The 11,581-nt window shown below is 36.1% G+C and overlaps 1 protein-coding gene across 1 annotated transcript; it reads right to left on the reverse strand.

The window, feature by feature from the left end:
• Nucleotides 1–6,372: 6,372 nt before the first annotated feature.
• Nucleotides 6,373–7,946, reverse strand: LOC140173676 (uncharacterized). Its single transcript, XM_072198186.1, has 5 exons — nucleotides 7,833–7,946; nucleotides 7,477–7,713; nucleotides 6,823–6,915; nucleotides 6,625–6,732; nucleotides 6,373–6,537 (listed from the first exon to the last, which is right to left on the reverse strand). Exons 1-5 carry the CDS (start codon nucleotides 7,944–7,946, stop codon nucleotides 6,373–6,375), a joined length of 717 nt encoding a protein of 238 aa, XP_072054287.1.
• Nucleotides 7,947–11,581: the final 3,635 nt, after the last annotated feature.

Below are 11,581 nucleotides of genomic sequence, written 5' to 3' on the forward strand. Positions count from 1 at the left end.
ATTTAACAATCAACATTTATTTCATGCATGCATACAATTATCATGAGGTCTTTTCATTGGTTGTAATGGGGCTAGGGTCAAGGTAGGATGCATATATGGTTAAGTGAGCTTGGAATTTGAATCTTTGATAAGTTTAGACTTCCCACCTAACCTATGACATCCTATACAATTAAGTTCTAACCTAACTACCCATTTTTCACTTTTTCACATACTCATGTATCCCTTTTCATTTCACAACACATATGCATTGATTTTATTGAGCTTTACTTGGGGCATTTTGTCCCCTTTTTATTACTTTTATTTTCTTTTTCTTTTCTTTTTATTTTTTTCTTTTCCATATTATTTTTCTTTTCTTTCCTTTTTCTTTTGTTTTTCTCATTTTTTTCTTTCTATATACAAGAACATCAATGCATAAGGTGTATACATTTAATCAATACATGAGCATGTACCCAATTCCCAATATTTACAACAAAAATACAAAACTACCCTTTTATTCCCCCAATGTCCTAAGATTACCACACTTGAATGATACTCACACACACTAGCCTAAGCTAATCAAAGATCCAAATAAGGACATTTATTATTTTTTTCGCTTTAAGGCTTGTAATGTGCTAAATTAAGAACAAAATGGGTTAATCGTAGGCTCAAATTGGATTACAATGGATGATAAAGGGTAAGGCTTTTTGGGTAAGTAAGCTAAATGAAATGATGGCCTCAATCATATAAATGCATGAATACACAAAATAATGGACATAAAGAATCAAACAAATCAAAGATTACAATCATAGAAAGAGAACAATTGCACACAAGAAGGAAATATAAGTGGTTATAAGATGTAACCACACCATTAGGCTCAAATCTCACTTGCTTGTGTTCTTAGCTCAAAAACATGATTCACAAGATATATAATTCAAGCTAGTTCTATGAAAAGTTTTCACTCAAATCAATTGGTGCCCATTAGATAGAAATTCTTGAAAAATTTCATTATTTTGACTAAGCTTATTGTGTATACATATGCAAAATAAGAAAATACAAGTAAAAATCCTTAAATCCTAGAATAAAATGCAAAAGTGTTGGGATTAGAAACTTGTCACCCAAAATCGCCGATTGGTCGGATGACCTCCCCACACATAAAAGTTTGCACTGTCCTCGGTGCATTCAAACATGAGTAAGGGGGTACGGAGACTCTCTGGGTTGCTACCTTTAGCTGGTAAGTCAACCGGTGTTGCGTGTTCTTAGTCTTGCTTCCGTTATTGCTTGTGGTGCATTGTTCATGAAAAATAGAAAATAACACCATAAGATAAGAAGAGACAAAAGCAAGGAACCATAATTGTTGGAATGAGGTAAATCACTAGGAATGAGTGAGTGAATTAGTGTGACATTAGTGACAAATAAGTGTGAATTCTAAATTGCGCAGTTTAGAACACACACTAGTATAAAAGGCTATGTCACAAAAGAAGCATGCACATCACTCATCCTAATGTGCTTGAGATGCTTTAAGTGAACTTGTAAGGTAAAACAAGCAGTAAAGAAGCATGAGAGCATTCAAGCTAAAAGCGTATGGATGTATATAATCATGAAACACAATGCATTGAAGTAAATGCTCAACATCATCCATCAAGAGGTTGCATAATCACAGAATAAGGCTCAAATCACATGGTGGCCAAATCATGCAATTCAAGAAGAGTTACAAGCTCGAAGGCAATTCTCATCACTTGGCATTCTTAAAAGGTGAGCATGAAAAACTCAAAACCAAGTAGCAAAATATAACCTCAACAATAGAATCTAACAAAGATTGTAAACATAATGATGTTAAGATAACATCCCTTTTTAATACTCACCAGCAATTAATGGTAAACAAGAATAACAATCCAACATTTATAATGAAAAAGAGAAAACTAAATGAAAATTAAACTAACTAACTAATTGACTAACTAACTAACTAATTAACTAACTAACTAACTAATAACTAACTAAAATAAATGGTTATCAATGGTGTTTGGAAGTGTTGGATGAAGGGTAGCCGAAAGGAGGAAGAAAGGAAAAGGAAAGAAATGGAAAGAGGGGAAGAAAAGAAATGTAGTGAAGGAAGGGATTCCACGCGTACGCACGCATGGCGCGCGCGCGCGGATTGTGGTGCAATGGATGCGACGCGTGCGCGTACAAGGTGCATCCGCGTCGATGGCTTATTCTGAGAGTGGCGCGTATGCGGCAGCTGTGCATACGCGTGAATTGGTTTATGCCTTAGGCCCAATTTCCGCGCAGTGCAGGCCTAACTCTCGCGTTTTTGGATGGAAGGTGGAACTTCTCAATCCACGCGTGCGCGTCAGATGCGCGTCCGCGTGGGTAGGCGAAAATTCTTGATGCACGCGTACGCGTGCAGGGCGCGTACGCGTGGATGGTGCTCTGTTTTTCAAAAATATTTCTATATTTTTGCACCAATCCAAGCATTCCAAACCTCCAAACAGCTACCAAAACACCATAAAACCTTATTTAACATACTAAACTACCAAATGTACTCAACAAACCAATCAACACATGAAATTAACCTAATTACCAATATTTACAAAAGAGAAAAATGAAACGATATTACCATGGTGGGGTGTCTCCCACCTAGCACTTTTGTTTATTGTCCTTAAGTTGGACTTATGGGGAGCTCCTCTCATGGTGGCTTGTGCTTGAATTCATCTTGGAACTCCCACCAATGCTTGGTTCTCCATTGTGCCCCAAGATTTCTTATGGATTGAGCCAAGTGTTGATGAAGTTCTTCACAAGCTTGGGGCTCCCAAAGTTGATCCTCTTTTTCTAATCTGGGATCCCACACTTTATTTTCACACCCGTCATGAGGTTGATCATCATTATCAATCCAACCGGATGGTGAGTAAGGTGAATTCTCTATATAGTGGCCAACAATCCTCTTAGATTCATCTAATTGAGCATTACTCCAACCTTTATATCTCATGTTTGATGCATCAACCATAATGAGCCTTGATTTGCAACGCCAACCACAAAAGATTTTTCTTTTATACTTCATCCCACAAAGCTCCCTAAGTTGACCATTCGTTTCAAGAAAGCCATACTCAAGTGGGACAATAAAGCTAATATAAATGAGTTTTACCCACTCAAGGGAAGGAGTAGATGGCAACCTAAGCAAAGATGATTCTAAGGTTCTTCACAAAGCGTATTTCACTCCCATCCTCCTATTTCTAGGAACTTCCACCTCCTTACAAGATCTCTTAATCTCAATCCTTTGTTCAACAATTTTATCTAAGCCTCTTCCCGTACTCAATTCATAAATGGGAGGGTGAGAGAAGTTTACCTCCACATTACTTTCCATCTCATCGGGAGAAGGTTCTTCAAGTTCAAAGGATCTACCACCACTAGAATTTGATGCTCGCTCTTCATTGCCATGGGAACTCAATTCTTGTTCTATCCCATCCAAGTCTTCATATGGAATATGCGTTGGAGGTTATGCACATCCCTCCTCAACATCATTTTCAATCTTCTTGGAGGGGTCTTCTTCAACTCTAGGTTCCCATGGAGGTTTCACATCTCCTAAGTCTTCAACCGTTTCTTCCTTTTATTCGATAATTCTAGCTTCCTCCAATTGTTCCAACACAAATCAACTTCCCTCATTTCCCACCGGAGTTTCCAATCTCTCCTTCATGCTATGTTCTTCATTCGATTCTCGACATGTAGCCATGGGAGTTCCTTGAGTGTTCAAGCATTGAGAGGCTAATTGATTTGTTACCACATCCAAGGCGGCCATGAAATTTCATACATCCTTTTTCATCTCTTTTTGCCCTTGAACAAGAACACCAAGGGTTTCATCCATTAGAGATTGGGGTGGGTGGAAGGGTTCATCATTTTGGGGGGAGGGTTCATAGTAGGAAGGTAGTTCTTCTTGGTAGAGTTATGGTGGTTCAATGTTTTCTACTCTTTCCAATTGTTGCACAACACACTCCATGGTTGCTTGAAATTGATCCAATGCTTCTTTGAGACGATCCATTGACTCTTGTTCCACTTGGATATCATGATAGGGATCATATGGCTCTTGGATTGAAGGACATGAGTATTCTTCCATGGGAGGTTGTGGTGGAAAGTAGTATTCATCTTGTGGTTGGAAATTTTCATATATTGGAGGTGGTTCATCTTGGTCATAACATAAAGGAGGTGGCTCTTGAAAGTGTTGATGTTGGAGTGGTGGTGGCTCTATGTGTGGTTTATATGGCTCATGTGGTTGTTGGTAGGATGGATATGGATTAGGGTCATATGAAGGTGGTTAGTAAGAAGGGGCTTGTGAGTATGGTTGACGATTATGTTGAGGATATGGCTCATAGGCATATGGTGGTGGTTCTTGAAAGTCACAAGGAGATTCACCATAGCTATTGGTCCTAAAGAGAAGAGAGAGCTTCTCTCTCTAAAGCTAACTCTAAACTAATCCTAATGAGTGTGAATGATTGGAATCCCCTTTGCTCTTCAATCCTTGGCTTTAAATAGCATCTTTCGCGCCAAAGTTGGTTGAGATAAGGCCCCACAACCCTTTTGAATTCGCTGGCCACGTTTTCATTAAAAAAATCATAAACCAGCACCGACGCGTACGCGCACAGCATGCGTACGTGTCCATGGGGTGATTCGCAATGCACGCGTAAGCGCCTGGTGCGCGCGTGCGTCCATGTGCGAGTTCAACTGTTTGACTTTTCATGATTTCTCTACTTTGCATGCTTTCCTCTTCACTCCTTTGATCCATTCCTAGCCTTTTCAATCTGAAATCACTAACAAACACATCAAGGCATCTAGTGGAATCAAAGGGAGATTAAAATCATCTAGTTAAAGGCCTAAAAAGCATGTTTTCACATCTAAGCATAAATAAGGAGACAATCACAAAATCATGCTAATTCATTGAATAAATGTGGATAAAAAGTATCAAAATACTCTAAATTCAATACAAGATAAACCCTAAATATGGGTTTATCATGCATTCAGAGGGTCGTGGCACGCCAGACCCTGGGCGTGCCACGCTGGTACAAACAGTAATTTCTAATAATATTTTTATTTAAATCTAATATTTGAGAATATATATATAATTATATATATATAATGCTATATTTTAATTAAATTAGTTAATTATTATAAAATAAAAATAAACAAATACATATATATAATAATACTGTGCATACAATAATCTTTAAATAATAAATATATTTATATAATGAATATATAATATTGAGATGATTGTAATTTTAAGTATTCAAACATCTCACACTAGAATAAGTATACTCATATAAATCAAAATATGCATGAAACCGCACACTTAGAGTTTACCACTAATAAACTAGAAAAAACCAAAATATTATATCATTCCAATGTATCTTCTAATAAAAGACAACATCATCAACCATACATCTTTCAATTTCTAACACTAGCTCCATCTTTGCTAATAAACCATCATGATAGGCATCTCAATCTTCACTCACATCTTCAGAATTAGCCTGCATAATTATATTGAAAAATAATTATATTTTGAAAAAGTACAAGAAAAAAAATAATTAGCATATTAAAAACTAAAAATTTTCAAATTATTGGAACATAAAAACTAAAAACTAAAAACTGTATACCCTTTTGCTTAAAACAACAATCACATTCAAGGGGATACTATAAGTCATCATAAAGGACATAAAAAACTGAATCATAACACAACTTCATACTAAATGAGAAGTAAAATCAGAAACTCAAGTGCATTGTGTAAGTGACAAGCAATAACATTTTTCTTCCTTTTTGATTTTAACATTATAAGAAGCTCAAAATTTGTCCGGAGGCACCAAAACAGGGTATCCAACAGTATATTAACACAAAAATGATATCGGAGCAACACAAAAGCACAACAGAAGCCACAAATATTGGTCCACTCTAATAATAATAATAATAAAATAACATAATGAAAAAAACAAAACCGGAGAAACCAAATCATAGCTCCTTAAATTTCAAATCAAATTAAAAAGATTTGGCAGCCTCCTAAGTTCTAACAAATACAAATTTTAAACTCAATGGCAGATATTTAGAATCCTAATTAACAATTAACAATATATAAACAAATATTATGGAATAAGAAAGAACTGTTCATACCATATCTATGTTTGGAATATGAGTTGATCCATGAGCGCTATTCGCATCAATAGGAGAGTGTTGGGCATTTTGTAACAAAGCCTCAATTTCTTCCGGCCTCATTCCAAGTTCAGATTGCTGAACTAGTAACTTAATCATGTTTCACAATCCATGAAGCTCAGCCTCTTGATGTTGCTGTTTGGCATCTTGGTGCTGCTGTTTGGCCTTCATGTCTCCAAGTTCAGCTTTCAAAGATGTGACTTGCTCTTAGTGCTGTTGCTTGAGTTCAGAAATTTCAGCATCTTTTTTTAAATCACTTCGTGTAACAGATCTTCCATAGCACTTAACCCGACCTGGTAGGTCTTTTCCAAATAAAGACTCAAAAGCTTCCTCATCTGTTTCACCAGCAGCTTGCCGATTTTGGAAGTCTTCCTGATTAGAAGAAACATTTAAAATAGAATTAGTTACTATATCCCAAATTTGATTTATAATCATTAATAATTAAATGAACTCTCATACAATTGCATCTTGTGTTTTCTGATCAACTTCCTTCCTTTTCCGACTTGTTCGAGTAGCAATGAACATTTCAAACCTTTTTGGTTCGTCACTTGTTTCCTTTGTCACGCGCTACAAAATAAAGCCTTAAATAAGTAAGACTATAACAACATAACTAAAATTAACTAAACAAACGCCATCATGAATATTAAATAAGTATACCAGAGCCACTCGTACTCTTCCAAAATTAATTGGCCCCATGCGATGTGGAAACTTTTGGTGTTCTTTGTGTTTCTTATTCTTTTCACTCATTGACTATAATTGAATAAAAAGTTAGCACATAGAAACAGAGAACAATATAATTAAATTTTGCTTCAATAAACAAAATTACACCATACAAAATAGCAGTAGATATAATTGCACAAAATAAAATTCCAGAAAATAAAATTGCACAAAACAGAACAGAAAATAGAATTGTAGCAAATCATAATCACAGCACAAATAGAATAACAGTCTAATTATGCCCAACTTAATTACCTGCTGCTTCCAAAAAAAATTTAATTCAGCAAAAATAGAATAGCAGTCTAAAGCTTTATACATGATAGAATTTCTTACTGGACGCAGCATCAATTATAGTGATAAGAGTTACCTCCTTTCAGGTCATACCAAAGGAAATATATCCAAAGAATATTCAATTCAGTTTAGGAACCTAGCAGCAATTCGAACAGTAATAATATATTTACAATTTAGGGTAGAATATGTGTTTGTACAGCATGAAAGAGGACAGATTCCCACATTATCAATCCAATTTTCATTGTTTTTCTTATGTCTTAACAAACAGTAATATATTTGCAATTATAGTACTAACTATTTTACCTGGATTGTAGGATGACTCCAATAATAGATCAATTTTATGAAATGACCTTCTGGTACTTGTGTCGGTCGATTTTTCACCATATCTTCGATAGTATCAAAGGGAACAAAGTGCTTCTGCTTAATCTTTCCCTTGAACCGCTTCCAAGCATCCCGAATTGCTTGGATCAGCCACTTTTCTCCACTATCTGGGAGGATAAACTTGGTCTGCATGATATCAACATTGTTATATGCACCTTCCTATATTTAAAAAAAATCGACATTCAATAATAATAGAAAAGTCTTACGTTAACGTAGTTCCACATAAATTTCTTAGCTTTAGGAGTTACAGCATGCCAGCTAGTGTATAAAAGACAAACAAATCTTTTATTTCTACCAATTGTGCCAACGAAACTAGTTAAATTAGACACACCTTGATCGGTGGGTCCTAATGGCTGTCCAATATCAAAAATAACTTCTTCCCGCTGTTCCATAGTTCTTGCATAAATCTCTTTGCAAGTTTTTTTTCCTGGGTTTTCTTTTTCTTTGGCTTTCCTAGTTTTATGCATTAAGGGGAAAAATTAGGGAGTAATTAGTGATGCCAATTGAAAAATTAAGCATTATGATTTGCAAAAGAATATAAAAAATTTGATAGAAATTTCTTACCTTCGTCATCATCAATGTCCTCCATCACATGTGAATAATAATTTTCATTAAGTGGTAAGCTATCTCCCACATCATCACTTAGTTCAGAGCTTAGTCCGTCAATTTCTACAACTATCCCATTTTCTTTTTAGAATTCATCAATAGATGTAGCCCTTACCCTTGGCTTGCTCTTTTCCTTTCTTGATCCATCTTGCTCCGACATTAAATCTTCAGCTTATGGGGTAGTGTTTGAACTAGGTAAAGTAGTGTCATCTTGCCTTTTTTGAGTCCTATCATGTGTGAATTGAATGATCTGCTGCTGCCCTTGGTTGACTGTAGGCTGAGTAGAATTTGCCCAACTCTGCTGTTGGCTTACACTTGTTGGCATGCTATTATTCATACTACGAATTGCATTGAGCTTCCTTTTAAGTTCATCTGCACCCACCTTTATAAGCTTAGAATTATTCAAGCCTTGTGTTGACGGTTCACGTTGCACTTCATGCTTTTTTTCTCAGCCATAGTCACAGTCAAGTGATGCTTTCTTTTTTTATTTTCTGGCTGTTGAGCAGGAAGGCTCGGCTCTACTTCCAAGGTTTTAGGCTTGAAATCAGTCCTTTTTCTTATTGTATCGAGTGTGCTTTGTAAATGAGTAAAATCCAGCTTCTTTGACATAGAAGTCTTCACTCCTTTGGTTGCACTCAACTCTTTTTGACTTTTGACTACATCCAACCTTGGCATAGTTTCCTCCTTGTCATTAGGTGCTGCACCTTGCATCTCATATTGCTTGCGTTCATTTACAATCTTTTGTCTCTTGGCTTCAAATTGACGAAGCAAATTCTTACTTGATGTTGCTTTAAGATCAATAAATTCTTTATTCCTACACAAACAAATTAGTTAACTCGAGTGAATATAAGCAATAAAGTGATATATACTATAAGAAACACTAAAAACTTCAGAAATTAAAACAAAAATATGACTTACAAATAAAAAGGTGAAGAAAACTTAGTTATACATATGTACATATTAAGCAATAAATTGCTTAGGCTGACCCATCAGAATCAGAATCTCAAATGAAATCTGCCTCATAGTCTTGGGTAGAAGTCACTTGGGGAACCGTTTCAATAACTGTAGGTCGTAGATCAATCCTCTCCAGAATAAGTTCTCCATCATCAGCTGGTATGGCAGGGCTCGTTATATGCTCGTTTTGTTCATTATAGAAGATTTGACAGGCTTTAGACTCAGATTCGTCACTTGTTTTGAATAAGTCTCTTAAGACAGTTTCCATAACATAATGTTTGTTATGTTCATATGGATCTTGCACATAAAAACATTGATGTGCTTGAGATGCTAGTATGAAGGGTTCATTCTGGTAGCATTTCTTATTGAAGTGAACAAATGTAAGACCATATTTATCTCTCCCAGCATCATACCACTCACACCGAAATAATACTACCTTAAAATGCCCAAAATAGTCTAACTCTACTATCTCAAACAGTCTGCCATAATAAGCTACAATGTCTTGAATTGGACTTTTATCTTTAGCACTTGCAAATCTTGAAGTTAAAGCAGTTAATGTGACACCACTATTTTGTGTTTTTCTCCTTGCCTCACGCTCCACAGTGTGAAACCTGTATCCATTAATTATATATCCAGAAAATTTTTCTTGCAACAGAGCTTGGACCTCGTGATACTTCTTTTAGCCAAACAGGCATATCTAGATCCCTTTGTCCGAGTTTCAAACCACTGCGAGAAGGTTTTACTGTGAACTTTTGCTTTTCTCCATTTCATTCCTCGCTGATTGTTAACCTCATCCTCATGCTCTCTGTAGTTAAAAATAGTTATGTTTGATCGATAAAAATCTAAATGCACTTGATTTAGTGAATAAACATAAGTTGTATTAAGTTACCTAACATAATCTGTGACTTCTTCACAATTGTGTAATACATACACATGGGCTTGAGCACTCATCGAGATTAATTGGTTCCCCATTTCCCACGCCTAACGAACGGCCTTTGTTAGAAAGCAACTTTGATGGCACAACTTCGTCGTCATTAAGATCATCATCATTCCGAGGTCGCTTATTAAGTCTTGTTCGCACACCTTCATGCAAGTATCTTGAGCAGAAAGTTAAGCACTCTTCAGCCAGATATGCCTCCGCAATAGAACCTTCGGGGTGACTTTTGTTGCGTAAATACAACTTTAATGTACACATATACCTTTCTGGAGGATACATCCAATGAAACTAAACTGGACCACCCAATCTCACCTAATTTGCTAAATGAATTGGAAGATGAACCATTATGTCAAAAAAACTAGGGGGAAAAATCCTCTCAAGGTGGCATAATGTTTCCACTATCTCTAACTCCAGTCGATCTATCTATTCCAGTGTGATGAACTTTTTGCATAAGCGATGAAAAAAGGAACTTAGCCAAATCAACAGAATGGCCACATGATCCAGAAGGATGCTTTTAATCAGTATTGGTAGTAAATAGTATAGCAAAAATTGAGCATCGTGGGTCTTATACCCAGAAATTTTTCTTTCTCCTAGATGTACACACCATGATATATTAGAAGCACTACCATTAGGTAGCTTTGTTAGCTTTGTTGTTTTCAAAATGGCACAAAAAATCGACCTTTCAGCAGCAGTCATAGAAAAGCATGCCTTTGCTAACTTTGTTCTCTTGCCATTATTCACCTCCTTTGGTTGAAGATTTTTTCAGATCCCCAAATCTTTTAAGTCATATCGAGCATTCAAATGGTCCGTTGTCTTGCCTGGGATATCCAAGAGAATTCCAATTACACTATCAAGTATGTTCTTCTCTCTGTGAATGACATCTAAGTTGTGACACAGTGGGATCTTGTGCCAGTAAGGCAATTCAAAGAAAATTGATCTTTTTTTCCAATTCCATGGGAAACTATTTGATGTAGTTTGCTTCTTCCCAAAAACATTCTCAACATTTTGTAGCATCTCAAAAATTTATGTTCCTTCAATAACAGGTGGAGGGGTCTTAATTCCTGTTTCCCATTGAAAGACCTTGTATTGGTTCTCCATGAATGATCCATGGGTAAAAAGATACAATGGTCCATATAAACTATCTTCTGACTATGTTTTAGTTGTAGATAAGAGGTATTTTTGTTGCAACAAGGGCAAGCCAATTTCCCCTTTGTACTCCACCCGGACAACATAGCATATGTAGGAAAATCGTTGATTGTCCACAAAAGAGCTGCCCGCATTTGAAAGGTCTCATTCTTTGATGCATCATAAGTTTCGACCCCTATTTCTCACAACAACTTCAAGTCTTTTATCAATGGTTATCAATATCTTTACCAATTGATTATGGCCCAGGAATAAGCAAAGAAAACATACAATATTCAGGTTTCATGCACATCCATGGAGGCAAGTTATATACCATTAACATCACAGGCCACGTGCTCCATGAAATGTTCATGCTACGAAATGGGTTGAACCCATCACTTGACAAGC

This window comes from Arachis hypogaea, chromosome 6 (assembly GCF_003086295.3).
Source record: "Arachis hypogaea cultivar Tifrunner chromosome 6, arahy.Tifrunner.gnm2.J5K5, whole genome shotgun sequence".
Taxonomy (NCBI): Eukaryota; Viridiplantae; Streptophyta; class Magnoliopsida; order Fabales; family Fabaceae; genus Arachis; species Arachis hypogaea.

Coding starts and splice junctions, on each gene's coding strand:
- LOC140173676 (XM_072198186.1), bottom strand. CDS start 7,946: ATGGAACAGCGGGAAGAAGTTATTTTTGATATTGGACAGCCATTAGGA. Junction 6,733..6,822: donor GAAGAGTACGAGTGGCTCTG/GTATACTTATTT, acceptor TTTATTTTGTAG/CGCGTGACAAAGGAAACAAG. Junction 6,538..6,624: donor AGAAAACACAAGATGCAATT/GTATGAGAGTTC, acceptor TCTTCTAATCAG/GAAGACTTCCAAAATCGGCA.